The 16,320-nt window shown below is 38.2% G+C and overlaps 1 protein-coding gene across 1 annotated transcript in view; it reads right to left on the bottom strand.

Moving 5' to 3' along the window:
- Positions 1 to 16,145, bottom strand: part of LOC127658758 (alsin-like) — a 29,485-nt gene extending 13,340 nt beyond the window's left edge. Inside the window, exons 1-21 of the mRNA XM_052148245.1 lie at positions 16,058 to 16,145; positions 15,329 to 15,477; positions 12,261 to 13,592; positions 11,671 to 11,839; positions 11,468 to 11,564; positions 10,516 to 10,593; positions 10,025 to 10,213; positions 9,458 to 9,629; positions 8,975 to 9,164; positions 8,742 to 8,807; positions 8,264 to 8,426; positions 8,040 to 8,171; positions 6,699 to 6,827; positions 6,570 to 6,593; positions 5,980 to 6,050; positions 5,653 to 5,719; positions 5,323 to 5,522; positions 5,020 to 5,085; positions 4,826 to 4,924; positions 4,558 to 4,725; positions 1,576 to 1,687 (exon numbers count right to left, since the gene is read on the bottom strand). Of these exons, the coding sequence (XP_052004205.1) occupies positions 1,576 to 1,687; positions 4,558 to 4,725; positions 4,826 to 4,924; positions 5,020 to 5,085; positions 5,323 to 5,522; positions 5,653 to 5,719; positions 5,980 to 6,050; positions 6,570 to 6,593; positions 6,699 to 6,827; positions 8,040 to 8,171; positions 8,264 to 8,426; positions 8,742 to 8,807; positions 8,975 to 9,164; positions 9,458 to 9,629; positions 10,025 to 10,213; positions 10,516 to 10,593; positions 11,468 to 11,564; positions 11,671 to 11,839; positions 12,261 to 13,592; positions 15,329 to 15,477; positions 16,058 to 16,080 (3,696 nt within the window). The 5' untranslated portion in view covers positions 16,081 to 16,145. The remainder of the gene's footprint in view (positions 1 to 1,575; positions 1,688 to 4,557; positions 4,726 to 4,825; positions 4,925 to 5,019; positions 5,086 to 5,322; positions 5,523 to 5,652; positions 5,720 to 5,979; positions 6,051 to 6,569; positions 6,594 to 6,698; positions 6,828 to 8,039; positions 8,172 to 8,263; positions 8,427 to 8,741; positions 8,808 to 8,974; positions 9,165 to 9,457; positions 9,630 to 10,024; positions 10,214 to 10,515; positions 10,594 to 11,467; positions 11,565 to 11,670; positions 11,840 to 12,260; positions 13,593 to 15,328; positions 15,478 to 16,057) is intronic.
- Between the last annotated feature and the right edge of the window lie 175 nt (positions 16,146 to 16,320).

Below are 16,320 nucleotides of genomic sequence, written 5' to 3' on the forward strand. Positions count from 1 at the left end.
GCCTTGTTTTCCAATAAAAATATATAAAACTCATTTAAAATAATGTACATTTACTTTAGGAACTATACTGCAGAAGAAACAATTGTTATCTGGGAATGTTGAATAGAATATTAAAAATACGAATATTTTAAAATATCAAAAATCCTTTAAAAAAGATGCATTCACCTGAGAAGCAGCATATGAGATATTCAGACTAGCTTTTAGGGAGTAGATCTTGAATATAAGTATATTTTGTCTTTACTGCACTTGCAGAATATAACCATGTGAAAAAAATTTACTTTTATACAAATTCACTTAATGTATATTTAAGATACATTCTCTTAAAGCAAGTCTTAATATCTTATATGCTGCTTCTCAAGTAAATGTATCAGGTTTTAAGGATTTTTAGACTATTTTAAATGGAAAACAAGACAAAAACACTTGATAGAAATAGGATTTTGCAGTGAATTTCTTTATTGAATTAAACTTATAAAAAGTATTTTTCCCTTTAATTCAGTGAATGTCATTTAGAAGTATTTTTAAAAGATGGTTTGTCCTCTTTATTGTTAGTAATCACATTTAATACAACCTTTTAAGCCAGGCCACAAGCTGAATAATCGGTTAAGAGCTAATGATTCATCATTGCAATAACCACAGAACAGTCAAATAATCGTTCGATTAATCCATCCATCCATCCATCGTCAACCGCTTATCCTGTGTACAGGGTCGCGGGGGGCTGGAGCCTATCCCAGCTAACATTGGGCGAAAGGCGGGGGACACCCTGGACAGGTCGCCAGTCGTTCGATTAATCGATTATCAAAATAATCGTTAGTTGCAGCCCTACCCAAAAATCTCTCATCATTTACTCACCCTCATGCCATCTCAGATGAGCATGACTTTATTTCTTCTGCTGAACACAAACAAAATGTTTTATAAGAATATTTTGGCTCTGTATGTCCACACAATGCAATTGAATAGTGGCCAAATATCACATAACGGCATCATAAAGGTAATCCATACGACTCCAGTGGTAAAATCCATGTTGTTAAAATCCAATTTTGGGTGAGATTTTTTGGGGGGGGTGTGGAACAGACCAAAATATTGATTGAATGAATTTGAATGATTTCAAGATGGATTACACTTCCTAGTGCCTCACACATGGGTAGAGTGCTAGATGGCACTAAGAAATATAATCAAGCTTGAAATCATGATCGCCAAGGAGACTGCAGTCAAGATTTATCGTGAAAAAGTAGCTACATTTTGGTCTGATCTCATCCAAAATCAATTGGATCGCTTCAGAAGACATTTATTAAACCAATGTTTTCTTACAGATTACTTTCATGCTGCCTTTGTTCTTTTTGAAGCTCATATATATTTTGGTCACCATTCACTTGCATTATATGGACCTACAGAGCTGAGATATTCTAGTTTTTCATTTGTGTTCTGTAGAAGAAAAAAAGTCATACACATCTGGGATGGCATAAGGGTGAGTAAATTAAGATGCAATAAACTATTCTTTAAGTAATAGAAGGCATATAATGTTTATTACTTCTAAATTAGCTAAGCCTACATGATAGTGACCCCAGCTCAACTTACCATCATTTTGCTATTAGAGAAGTTTCCTTCATAATACAATCCAAACTGAGTGATAACAACCCCATCTCCATGACGCTGGTCATCAAGCCACATTCCCATGTATTTCTCGCCTCTGGAGAGAGATAAAATTAGAAAGCATGTTTATAAAATGTAATTTTTTAAAAGATTTTTGCTCTTATGGAAAGAAATTGATGACTTTTATTCACCAAAGTGGCATTCAACTGATCACAATGTATAGTCAGGACATTAATAATGTGAACAATTACTATTACAATTTGAAAAAATAACAAATAATTAACTAAAATTTTCAGAACTTCTTAAACTACTTCAAAGATGACAGCTTTGCAGATCCTTGACATTCTAGCTGTCATTTTGTCCAGATTCTCAGGTGACATTTCACCTCATGCTTCCTGTAGCACTTGCCATAGATGTGGCTGTCTTATCGGGCACTTCTCACACACCTTACAGTTTAGCTGATCCCACAAAAGCTCAATGGGGTTAAGATCCACAACACTCTTTTCCAATTATCTGTTGTTTAATGTCAATGTTTCTTTGCCCACTCTAACCTTTTTTTCGGTTTCAAAAGTGGCTTTTTCTTTACAATTCTTCCCATAAGGCTTGCACCCCTGAGTCTTCTCTTTACTGTTGTACATGAAACTGGTGTTGAGCTGGTAGAATTCAATGAAGCTGTCAGCTGAGGACATGTGAGGTGACTATTTCTCAAACTAGAGACTTGATGTACTTATCCTCTTGTTTAGTTGTACATCTGCCTTCCACATCTCTTTATGTCCTTGTTAGAGCCAGTTGTCCTTTGTCTTTGAAGACTGTAGTGTACACCTTTGTAAGAAATCTCAGAAATCAATTTCAAGCATTGTATAGCCTTCATTCCTCAAAACAATGATTGAGTGATGAGTTTCTAGAGAAAGCAGTTTCTTTTATGCCATTTTTGACCTAATATTGAATATTGCCAGTCTACTGCATACTGTGGCAACTCAAAACAAACACAAAGACAATGTTAAGCATCATTTACCAAACCGAACCAAATAGCTTTCAACTGAGTTTGATGCAAGTGATTTTCTAGTCCCAAATAAGCAATTTAGCATGATTACTCAAGGATAAGGTGTTGGAGTGATGGCTGCTGGAAATGGGGCCTGTCTAGATTTGATCAAAAATGACTTTTTTTAAATAGTGATGTGCTTGTTTTTTTACATCATTAATGTCCTAACTATACTTTGTGATCAGTTGAATGTCACTTTGGTGAATTAAAGTACCAATTTCCTTCCGAAACAGCAGAAACAGAAAAATCTGTACATTATTCCAAACTTTAGCCTACTGTGTATGTGGAAATTATGTTTATAACATTTTGTGTATATCTTTTATCAAGATGAACTTACCATTACTGGTCTACACTGTAGACACAAAATAGTCAACATTTTATGTCTGTCTTTTTTTTCTTTTTCTTTTTTTAAGACAGCATTAAACATTAAAGGGATAGTTCACCCAAACATGAAAATTCTGTCATCATTCACTCACATTCTTGTCGTTTCAATTTAGCATGGCTTATTTTTTTCTATTGAACACAAAATGAGATGTTAGGCAGAAAGTTTATTCCATCTTTTTTCAATAAATTGAAAGTGAGTGGTGACTGAGGCATCTTACCTAAAATCTCCATCTATGTTCCACAAAGAAAGTCACAGGTTAGGAAGGGTGACCTATTCCTTTAAGAATGCACAGTAGTCATTCGTTTTGTTTACTACACTGCTCTATGTTAATTTCTTTAGGAATAAAAGTTTTTAATGAGAAAAACCTTACGGAGTACACCTTTAATTATGGGACCAAAAACTTCTAAAAATAAGATGCTAGAATATAATTTGACTCTCGATAGTTATACTGTCATGTCGTATTCTACAGTAGAGAACATGGGTGTTATGTTTGATACCAATCTGTCCTTTGAAAATCACATTTCCAATGTTTGCAGAACAGCATTCTTTCACCTCAGAAATATTGCTAAGTTATGACACATGCTCTCTGTTTCTGATGCAGAAACACTAATTCATGCTTTCCTGGCCTCAAAAATAGATTATTATAATGCTTTACTGGGAGGTGGTCCCACAGGTTCAATAATTATGCTTCATTTGGTTCAAAATTCAGCAGCTAGGGTTTTACTAGAACCAGAAAATTGGAAATACTTCTCACTTCCACTAATATGTGTTGTTGAGTGATGACTACTAACTGCTGCCTATGCTAGCCAGACATCACTTCAATCTACTAAGATAGACATCACAGGGGATGAACTGCTGACGCCATGCTCAATCGTAAGAAATGGGCCACTTCTCTGGCCATTTCCTGTACCTTGGACTTCCAGCTGAACTGTGATCTCACTAACCACTGCCTGCGACATCTTGGTCATAGAATGATGGACTACTCTTTCTTCAAAATGGAATACATAGACAACAACTTAATGTAACTAGAGCCTGCATCCTCCAAATAACAAAGGACAAGGCATCTTTGTGCACTTTCGCAGTTCATTCAGGATGGACTTCAAATACACTTAATCATTAATCCTACAGTTCACACAAAATCCAAACAAAAGGCTCACTGGGAACTGGCACCACAGTGAGCCTGGATTCTCCCAAGGTTATTTTTCTCCGTAAACTAAAATCTGATGGAGTTGTGTTCCTTGCCACAGTCACCTTTGGTTTGCTCACTGAGAGCAAAAAGACAAATAATTTTTTAAGGCATAACCTACAATCACGTTACTCATTTAAATGAGCACAATGATGACTTTAAAACACGACAGACATCACAGCTTAATTTTCTGATAAGTATGATTTTCTGTAATACTGCTTTGAAACAATGTGTGTTGTGAAAAGCGCTATACAAATAAAAATGACTTGACTTTGTGTTCAACCTGTCAGTGCTTATTCTGCGACAGTGACTGTACATAATATCTTACTTATTTGGTAACTGAAATTTGCATACCTGTTAAAGTCATCACACACCCCATAGCCTGTTCTCCTCCCTTGGAACCACTGACCCACAAACACACTACTGGAGGAAGGAGATGCCATCTTCCCACTGCGTAACATGCCATGTCCATGACGCATGTTGTCCCTAAATGAGCCCTCGTACACCTCACCTGATGCATACCTGCAAAGACAGACCAGGGAAACCATGATCAAGGTACTAAAAGTCAGTTCAATATCGACAAATACACACACACACACACACACACACACACACACATTACCAATATGTGCCAAAGCCATGCATTTTCCCTTCTTTCCAGTGCCCCTGGTAACGCTCAAACTTGTTTACGGTTTTGCTGGGCACCATATAATCTCCAAATCTACAGACACAGAAAAGAGAAACTACTAAGTATATAATATAATGCCAAAGGAACTGATAGCACAAGTATGTCCATCATTCACCGTGTGTACTCACCCATCCTCTAGCCCGTTCTTGAATGTGCCACAGTAAACTGTCTCATCTGGCCACCTCAGAGTCCCTCTATTGGAGGAAAAGAAGAACAGAAAGTACGTGCATGTGAACCACAGTAAAGAAGTTAAGAACAAGTTGCAACAGTGAATTCAATCATGCACGAACCACGTTAAACAAGGTTAAGTTGTTAGGTTAAAGCAGATGTGTGTAATTTCAGTAACCAATAGCAACACCAATTGCAAAAATAAACAGGTTTCCCAAACACTCCTCCCTGTCTGCTATTGATACGTATATGCAATCACTCACTTGCCATGAGGTTTGCCTAACAGCCAGCGGCCCACATATGAGGCATCTTTGAGTCTGCCCTCTTTGTTGAAAGTGTAGGTGGCAGTACGGGACACAGGAGGTTCACCTTTCTGACTGCCTCTGGACACATGAGTCCTTCCGTTCAGACCCACAGCAAGCAAGTCATCAATGGCCTGGTTAATGGCTCTCAGCCACTTCCCCTAACAGATGGGCAGAGTCAAATAATGAACTGAACTATACCAACAACTCAACCAAACTCTGTTAGATGACTCAGAACACAAGTAAGAAGAACCGACAGTGAATGTTTAAAAAAATAAAGGAGCATATTACCTTTTCTAAAGGTGAGGACGCCAGAACAACAAAGCTATCTTCAGGGGTGGTCAGCTTAAGGCCAAGTCTAGCAATGACATTTGGAACAGAATAGAGACAGAAATGTTTTTTATTTGATTGATAATATTTGGTAAAAATATCAACAGTATTGAAACTCCCCCACAACTTGTTAGGAAGCACATCAGCATTCCTGATGGCTTAATATTTAGGGAATAGTGTCCTTACACTCAAATGTACAAAGTATTTGGTAAAATTCAGGGTCTATAGAACTACCCAAATGAAAGATAAAATATAATGAATTACAGGATGTTCAGATGAGTCACTTACAGGCCCACACTTTCATCTGAGATGGGCTCCACCCATAAAGTTGCGAGAGGGTAGATATAGTGAGATGAGAACTACAGAGACATAGAGAGGACAGACAGAATTTATTAAGTTACATTAACCACTATCTTGTTTAAATATGGAAAAATATTGTTCCTGTTTTGCAATTAGCAAAGTCTGTTGTCGCAATGTTTGTCACATGACCTCAACATGTTGCATGTTTAATTTAGGGAGTGGCGTCCAGTTATCCTGGATATATTATCTTTTTTTTTTAATTCAAATTTTCTGTATAAAGGTCTTAAATTTGGCAGTCTGATCAAACACTGAATCAAGAAAGAGACTCAAGTGGATATTACTTCAGTAATGGATTGTGAGATACAGTATTTAACACAGTAAGCTCTGTTGAATACTGCACATTTTGGCAAATGAAGTAGGTCATCCAGGGATTCCATGCATGCAAAAGAACTGCATACTGTGCCCAGTTTAGAAATATAGCAGCAATAGTAAGACTTGTAGGCTAGTATGATTTTCCAAACATAGCCTTGGGCTTGTGTAATTCTGTTTAGGCAGGAAATAAAACAAAGAATACTCACAAGCTTCTTTGATGGAATAGTGCCCTAAATGAGTAAAGACAATACAAAAATAAAATAATTTAAATAAACAAAATCAGGGAACTGAAAACAATCGAGTGGTTAAATTGTGCATTAAATAACTTTATTAACCTGTGCATGAACCAACACGTCATTGAAGAGGATAAACCAGCTGACAGAGAATCTTCCAGCGTACTGTAATGTCAGAGCTTTATTACCGCTCTCACAAACCAGACGACGAGACGGCTTTCGCAGGGATTCCTGAGAAAGAGAAGGACTCGTAAACAGGATTACTTAAACACATACATACAAACACATAGATACATCATGTGCACATGCACCCACCAGACCACCCACAGACTTACAAACATTCAAACAAAAGAGAAATGTAACAGCAGATTCTGGGGTCACATCTGACACCATTTAGCCTTGCAGCATGCAAAGGAAATAGCATATCGGTCAACTTAACCACATTGTACAATGCCAGTCATTTACATTCACAAGTACAACAGCCAAGGTGATAAATGAATATCATCAAAATGAGGATATTTCTTCGCAATGGAGAGTTATTTTACTTTAATTGTCAGTCACTATGGCATACAACCTGTAAGAATTTTCTAATAATTATGAATAGAATTTTTCTTTATACTGTCTCAGAAATTGTCTAAAATTGGCCTTTGAAAAGAATTGCTGTTAAGTAATAACAATGCATATTTGCACATTATTTTATTAAAGTTCATTTCTCACACTGACTGCAGCATTTTGTAACACAAAACCTAGTGAGCTATCTCCTGTGCCAACATTTTATGACACCATAGGCACGTCGCAACACAAAGGCTGTTCCAAATGGTAGGTACTTTAATTATGCTGCCTTCTAAGATACCAATTTTTTGCCAGAATCTAAGGTAGCATTGCACATATCCTTCCTCTCCTAGAATGCAATCTGATGAGCTCTGAAAAAAAGACAGCAGACGAATCGAGATACCTTTTGATTACAAATATAATTCAATCAAAAATAATAATAATAATAATAAACTGACTACTCTTATAATGCTCTATTTCAGTTAGAATGTTGCCATAGTCAACAGCAGCCTATGAGGGCAGGAGGCTGCAAGGCAACTCACTAGGTTTTGGAAGAGACCCATTAACATATTTATTTTCTTTTAGAAGCCTTTTTTAAAGAAGCCTTTATTTTTGTCACACATTATTCATTTTGAACATATACAGTGAAACTCTTTTTTTTCCCCATATCCTAACTAAGCTGGGGACAGAGCGCAGGTTAAGTCATGATATGGAGCCACTGGAGCAGATAGGGTCAAGGGCCTTGCTCAAGGGCCCAAGTGGCATCTTGGCAAAGGCATCTTTGTGGCGACCCTGACCTTCTGGTCAGTAACCCAGAGCCTCAACTGCTGAGCCACCACTGCCCCTTTTAGAATATGTGACATAAATATAAGATTACATTCTGCAACATACCGAATTCTTTCCTTTAAAGTTTTTCCAGAAAATGAAAGTGGTCTCAGCATCTTTTCTCTGTTTGCTGAGAATACGAGCTACATCTTCATATTTAGAGCAGCCCTCTTGAATACACTGGTATTCCGCAGTGTTCTAAAAAAATTAAAATATTATATTATGCGTTTTCTTTCAAATTTCCATTATTGAGCAGCCAAGGACAATGAGAAAATAGATCATTTTCTTACCACTTCAAAGCAATTAGCCAGTTTCAGAAGTAATCTGTTATACCCATGCAGATGCTGCAAAGGCATGTAGAACAAGTTCACTAAGAGGTCACAGGGTGACAGATTTTTCTCCTTTGACTCCATCAATGCCTGTAACAACTCCAATTTTTTCCCAAAGCATCCTCTGAAGGAACATATCACACATTATGAAAATTTCACTGCACAACTATAACCTCAAATAACTGGTAATGTGTTATTATGATGCCCATAGATTGTGTTAATGCAGGGGTTCTAAAATAGTGGTTTTTGAAAAATGGTTTGCAGGTCTGTTTTAATTGGGTAATAAAAATGCATAAAATGCTAAATCATAAAACTCAACTAACCATATAATCAAATTAGGATATAAAATAAATACTGTAGGTTTATCACCACTTGTCAGTCCTGAAGCAAAACCAGTTGAGAAACACTGTATACATAAACACTGCTCATAACAACGTACTGTAAGGGCTTCAGCAATGCCTGGAACCCTCCCATGACAAGGAAGTTTGCTACTGGATCGCTGTACCTGGGTTAAATGGGTCGAGTTAAAAAGCATAATTGGTTTAATTATAGAGATGGAAAGTATGTATAAAAGTGATTAATGGAAAATTCTATCATTTAAAGACCCATTAGGGTGGTACATCTCTGACCATCAATCTTGCTGTTGTCATTAAGTAAGAATTGTATACTTGCTCTTTATAGGTGTCTATGAAAATGGCTGTGTTCTTGATCAAGGCCAGTGTTTTTATCACTTTGCCTTGCTGCAGGAATTCAATGAGGGATCTTGAGTGCTGTCCTGTCAGATGGCAAAGCTTGCTGAAACTACCAGCCATCTCCTGAAACAGCAACGTGGATGACTGACCCAGAGACACGGCCAAACTCTCTACAAAATGACAGGACAAATACAAACAGTACTTAATTCTAAAACTCAATAACATTCTACACATTCCAATGAAAATTTTTTTCAACGAGTTTAATGCAAAAACAGAAAAAAAATATTATGTACATCTCACAAGTGAAATGGCATAACAGCTTGTTTCACTGTCAGTAATATTACTTGATACAAATTGTGAGATGCCCCCAAAACTACTATGTGTGTACACTGTAAATGCTCTTTATCTTTCCTGACACCACCCAAACTCTCCAGGTCCTGCCTAAAAATAATCTGTTACGTACCACGGGACAGTAGGGGGCCCAGTATTTGGCTCTTCACTTTGCTGAGAGTGCAGTAAAATTTTCTCTCGGCTGAAGCTAGCTCATGGATTGTGGCTATGAAACCCATAGCGTTTTGATCAGCCAAAGCCAAACAATTCAGCCCTCCTCCAAACACACTGCTTACATACCCAATCTAAACAAGGGACATAGACAAATTAGTGTAAGGCAATACAATTTGCCGTATTTAAATAAAACAATAAAATACAAACTTTGAAATTAATGCAACTACCTTCCAGAGTATCATACAAATCAACCAATCACTGATACTTATTGGCAAACTTATGCAGCCAGTTAATGAAAAAATATTAGCAGTACCAAAGAGCTGACTTGCCTATCTAAAGCTCAAAGCATGGCAACTTTAAAAGCAGGGTGGCCAAATGCATTTTTTAAGACACAATGACAGTGGGTAAACAGAATCTCATTAGTTAACTTGAGTCTATTGGTTAATCCTCACAGCTTACTCTCACTATAAAGGACCAACAACTGTACAAACTCAGAACTAAAATGGTAATATCAGACTTTACGAACATTCATGCAGAAGGGCAGTAGGGTGGGCGTCTGAGTGTATGTCCCAGAGAGGGGATGAGAGCTGTTGGTGTTCTCCAGCACTTGTTCTCCGCTGTAGTAAAGTATGGGCTGATAACAGTCTCCATCAGCTAGCAGCAAAGTGTGAGTTTGCCCTGCTGCCACGTCCCACACATGGATACCGTCGGAAATCTATCACCACATACACAGGAACACTGACTAACATTCACATGTTAAACAACAGCCTAAAGTATTAAAAAGTGGAAATTAAGAGCATTTTGTAACATGAGCTCGGTTTCTACTCCCTTATTCTTTTGGGCTAACTCAACTCCACCTTTTTGTTTTAAGTAAAAAGTAATTTTCTTAGCAAAATGCTTATACAAAATATATAAGCATAAATCTTTCAATGAGATACCATTTGTTCTCTACACAAGGATCTTAAAAGGGAAGGTATACAGTTAGTTGACTAAAAACATGAAGTGTGTACAGTACACCTTAGCAAGATTAGGAACTGTGCTGGGAGCGTTCATATGACCCAACTGTCCAAATTTGTCACTTCCCCAGGAATACACCTGTGAGAGAAGGAGTAATACACACTGATTGTTATCAAGAAGAGGTACTGTAAGAAAAGAGAATAGACCATGTGGGGATCCAGAAATAAACATCTCATTCACAATCTTTCAAAAGAGAAGTTGATATTTAGCAATAATTAATACATTTTACAAGACAGACCTACCATAAGCTACCTTTTTTAAAGGGGTTATGACATGAGGAATCAAATTTCCCATGACCTTTTGACTTATAAGAGGTGAATGTACTATAAAAACATACTGGACATTCCACATCTCAAAACTTCCTCATCGTGCAAAAAGAATGCATGCAAAATTACTTGTTCTCTACTTCCTCCACATTGTGATGTCAGGCTATGGTAGACATTTGCATCTGACCACCTCCACAACAACACATCAACACTCACTTTCCCCTCATCCCTTCTGAGCCAAAAAGTGAGATGGCAAGAGAAGAGAGCAGGTCAATCAAGAGCACACAGCAAATCACAACAGAGAAGAAGCACCAAAACCAAGTGTTTCTGATGAAGATGGAAAATTATTATGTTTTACAAATACATGACTGACAAATATTAGAAGTGAACCTCAAGGAACATATTCAAATAAGAAGAAAAAGGCATGTCATGACCCCTTTAAATTAGACAACATTCACTAACTAATGGTAATTGTTTATTTGGGATGTTGTAATGATTTTTGTTAAGAAAATACATTAAACACACAGGCACGCATGCATATGCACGCACGCACACACAGATTTTTGGATACTTTTTTTGTTCTGAATCAAATGTTGTAAGTGGTTTTGTTCAAGGCTTCTTTATTGAAGAATTCTTAAGTCACAGTCTAAAATCAAATGGTGACATATTTAAAAGTCCCTTTCTACCTGACATTGAGCTGTCAGTGCCAAGGAGTGATTTGCTCCAGCAGTGATCTTGACAACTTCCTTTTTTCTTAAGCTCTTGATGCAAAGAGGCTGTAACCTGAAAGGAGAAAACAAAGTAAGTGTTTCCAGCCATGCACTGCGGTCAAGAACACAACAGTTAAACATACATAAAAGACCTTGTGTTTATGAGGGCTCTATTGTACCTGGGCAAATAGTCTCCATGACCTAGTTGACCTTCCTGGCCCCTCCCCCAACTCCACACCTCAGTGCAGAGGGAGGGGAGGAGATTTTTCGATTCAGAGGTGGAGGTTGTTGTCACGGAACCTACTACAGCTCTTATGTGGTCAGTTCCATGACTGTCAGATGGTGAAACTAAAATGAAATGAGTGACAGCATATTAAAAAAAAGTTATTAACTCAAATATGCATTTAGCCAAAAAACATTTTACTCAAGCAAAATAACAGTTTCAGTTCTTTAAAAGTGCATTGATACATTTTTGGAATTGCCCTTTTGAAAAAGCTTGTTTGCAGTTACAGTGACCATTGTAGAAATATTTATGGTCAGCCATGACTCATTTAATGTCCAATAAAAGGGGGGAAATGAAGAAAGTTTAATTTGGTCACATGATCTTTATATGTCAGCCCCCATGAGGCGACCTAATTTGAATAAATCAGCCTTTTTAGACCACTGATATGACTGAAGTCTTCATCTCACATGAATGTACATAATTTTAAGAATATTACTATTTATATAATTAATATTATTTACAAATTAGCCTTGAGGTTTGAAATACCTGGAGAGAAAAGGCCAGTTAAAGACTCTCTGCTATCATGTGCATCACTGTCCTCTAACTTGATGTCAGTCAAACTCGTGCTCTTCTTGCTTTGGAGAGAATTGGCAGTTACTCTGCCCTCCTCACAGGACTCAAATGAACAACCACTGCTCATTACGAGGTCACTGAGACAAATACCTCCATCAACACTAGAGTGCTGTGAAGTGTCATCAGAAGTAGAATCCACTATTGGTAATAAACTGAGAGAACACTGTTGGTCTGTAATCGAATTTGATGCACTTTGTTGTCTGACAGCAGGTGTATTACCATCAGTTCTACTCAGTGCTAGTGAAGAAGGAAGTAGTGTAAGCTCTTCACTTTGGTCAGATCTGAAAGGGCATGTAAGTGATGTCTGACGGCTCGGAGGATGGGAACATCCCACTAAGGCGGCCTCGGTCTGCTCAGCGAGGGTCTGGTCTGAAATTCTTTTGAGGTAGTCTTTTAGAGCCTGCTCATCAGGGTATGGATTGCTTTTTGTTCGTCGTAGAGGTACTTGCTCTGCAGGGCCTGGTTGATGTTCTAGCTTTGTATCATTTTGCAGAGAACTGTCTGAGGATTCCAGTGCTACACAGATGTTCTCAAAGGTCAATGGGGATACTTGGAAGTCGGACACAATGTTTTTGTTTTGTGGTGTCTGAGCTGGAGAGCTTTGTCCTGATCTTAGATCTTGTTTAGAATTAGCCAGTTCCACCCCAAGTGGGCAGTAATGGTCATCAGAAATAATAACATGGTCATCCTTGTCAGTCATAGTGTAGAGGCTCTGTTTGCACTGTCCACATTTATCCAGAGACTGCTGAGAGGACTCAGGGGGAGGAAGAAACTGAACCAAAGCCAGACTATGAAATCCACCACATGCTATCTGAACCACGTATCTTCCCACTAGGTGTTCCACCTTCTGAGGTTTCCATACCGGGAACACATTGGTGACAAGTCCCAGCTGGCAGCCACTTCCCCAGGCCCAGACCTCGTGCTTCCCTGACAAGGCCAGAGTGTGTTGCGCTCCGCAAGCCACATTCAGGATTCTGACCAGTTGTGGAGGATGGTTCTCACCATCCACCACACTAACAGGAGTGGGATTAGGTACCTGGTCCATTCCAGAGATGCCACACTGGCCATGGGAATTCTCCCCCCACATGTGAACGAGGCCATCTTCAGTTACAGCAGAACAATGATAGCTGCCTGCCGACACAGCTATCACACGCTGACCGCTCAGGGAGCTCTCTAAAACAGGGTTGACAGGCTGAGAATTGGCTCCTTTCCATGGCTGCTCACCAAAACTATAAACATCCCCATCTGAAAGAGAAACATATTTGATAGGCCAAATCATTAAAGGGGTCATTGAATGAGAAACTGACTTTTCCTTGATCTTTTGAAGTAATAAATGCTGTTTCTTCCGGAAATAAAGTCGCACATGAATATAAATCAAATTTGGTCAGAATAGTGTTGAGAGAAGAAAAAAAAAAACACACAAAAATCACATCTCTGTATAAGATGCACTAACAGAGGTTGCATACAGCATGCATTAGAATCCGGGAACAGCCATCTGACCATGTAACTCTATGCTACGGTGACACAATGTTTTCACTCAGTTATGTCTTAAAGACGTCATCTTTCTCGTAATAATGGGATATGTCATAAAAATATTTTTTTTCTTGTAATAATAAAAATGTATTAAGTATAGGACTCATTTACCACTGAGTGGCCTACACTATACTCTTAAGCACAGGTGGGCTGGGACATAAAATGTGATACAAGTTAATTGTCAGATGCTCAAAAATTTAACATTCAAGTCCACTGTTATGCTGATGACACCCAGCTCTACCTCTCGACCAAACCTTCATTCACTTCCCCGCCCACCTCCCTCACTGATTGTATTACAGAAATAAAAACCTGTTTTTCCCAAAATTTTCTCAAATTAAACAGTGATAAAACTGAGGTTCTCCTCATTGGCACTAAATCTAATTTATCCAAAACAGACAGTTTTTCACTCACTATTGATAATTCCTCCGTTTCACCCTCCCCCCAGGTTAGGAGTTTGGGTGTCATCCTTGACACCACATTATCTTTTCAGTCCCACATCAATAACATTACCCAGTCTGCCTACTTCCATTTACGAAACATTATTCTCCTTCGCCCCTCCCTTACACCACACACTGCCGCCGTTCTTGTCCATAGTCTTGTCACTTCCCATTTGGACTACTGCAACTCTCTCCTTTTCTGCCTCCCTCACAAATCCCTTCATAAGCTTCAACTGGTCCAGAATTCAGCTGCCCGCATCATAACTTCGAACCCCTCTATTCACCACATCACTCCTGTTCTTCAACAGCTTCACTGGCTCCCGGTCCAGTTCCGTATTCAATACAAAATCCTTCTGCTAACATTCAAGGCCATCCACAAACTTGCCCCCCCATATCTGTCTGATCTTCTCCATGGTCCAACATCCACCCGCTCCCTTAGATCCTCTTCCTTCATACACCTGTCTGTCCCCCCTGCCCATCTCACCACTATGGGGAGCAGAGCATTTAGCCACTCTGCTCCCCGTCTCTGGAACTCCTTACCACCCGAACTTAGAAACATCGATTCATTTTTCCACTTCAAATCGCAACTCAAAACACATCTGTTCAAAAATGCCTATCTCACATGATATCAATTGCTCTACCTCTTTTTGTTTTTAATGTTGTTGTTTATTTAATTTTGGTGCTTTTAAATGTCTTATGTATTCCTGTACGGTGTCCTTGAGTGCCGAGAAAGGCGCCTTTAAATAAAATGTATTATTATTATTATTATTATAAAACACTAAAATGACAGAAGATGTTATTACAAGAAAGGATGTTGTTTATATGACATAATATATCATTATTACGAGAAAAGATGTTGTTTTTATGACAATATCTTGTTATTAGTAGTACAAAATATTTAAATGTCAAAATACTACTGCCATCACATGAATGAGGTTTACTTCTTTACTTTTCTAATAGTTGACATGACTTTAGCCCCACAGCCCTGACATAATGAAAACCTTTTCTGACCTTCCGTCAGCAGAAGTCCATGTGACGTCCCCAATGCAGCATGAATCACTGGTCTAGACAGGACCAATCTCTCTGGGGTAACACTGCAGGAATACCCCTGCCATCGATAGAGCACACCTTTCTTTCTAGAGCCCTCCTCTCCTCCAGAACTGGAATGAACACATTACATTTTAAATGTTGTTTATTCATCATCTAATGTAGTCATTATATTTGAACAATGTGTGTTCCAGGTAACACTTTATTAGTTCATTAATAACATAAACAAACATTATGCAATGCATGAGAGAACATTAGTTCTTACAATCAAACATTAACAAATGCGTGACTAGAACTTTAAATAAATAGTACACCCAATAATACCTGTCATTACTCACATATTTACTCACTCATGCTTTTATTTCTTCCATTGAACACACAAAATACCGTCTGTTCATTACACATAGCTAAGGTAAGACTTCTGAAGACTTGAGATACAGTAAACAAGTCATATGGAGACTTTTATAGTAGTTTATCAGTGTTATTCTAAATGCAATTTGACAGCTTTGTGAAGAGTCTTCAAAAATTCTCCTGTTGCAGCCCCCGAGAAAACATTAGCACAGAAAAAGAAAACAACACCACAGGTTCAGGACGGCGTGAGGGTGAGTAAATTTCAATTTTAGGTAAACTATTCTTTTAAAACGAAAGTAACACTTTATAAAAAATAAATAACTAACAGAAAGGAGTACACACCTGCTCTGTTCGTCCATCAGCATGATTTAATCCATGTTAGACTGGCGTTGTAACAGCCACTTCAGCGTCTACATGAAATCAACGGAACCTACTTCACAAGCGAAAGTAACAGCCACATGATGCGAGATCTCTCTCACAAATCCGACACCCACATGAGCTTATCTGCACGCAAATGCAAACCCAGAATAAGTCAATATCTTTCCAATTCAAGCATTCTCGTCTTTAAAACCGCCCATTCGAGCAAACAGAAAGAAGTTAAGTTC

This window comes from Xyrauchen texanus, chromosome 18, assembly GCF_025860055.1.
Source record: "Xyrauchen texanus isolate HMW12.3.18 chromosome 18, RBS_HiC_50CHRs, whole genome shotgun sequence".
NCBI lineage: Eukaryota > Metazoa > Chordata > Actinopteri > Cypriniformes > Catostomidae > Xyrauchen > Xyrauchen texanus.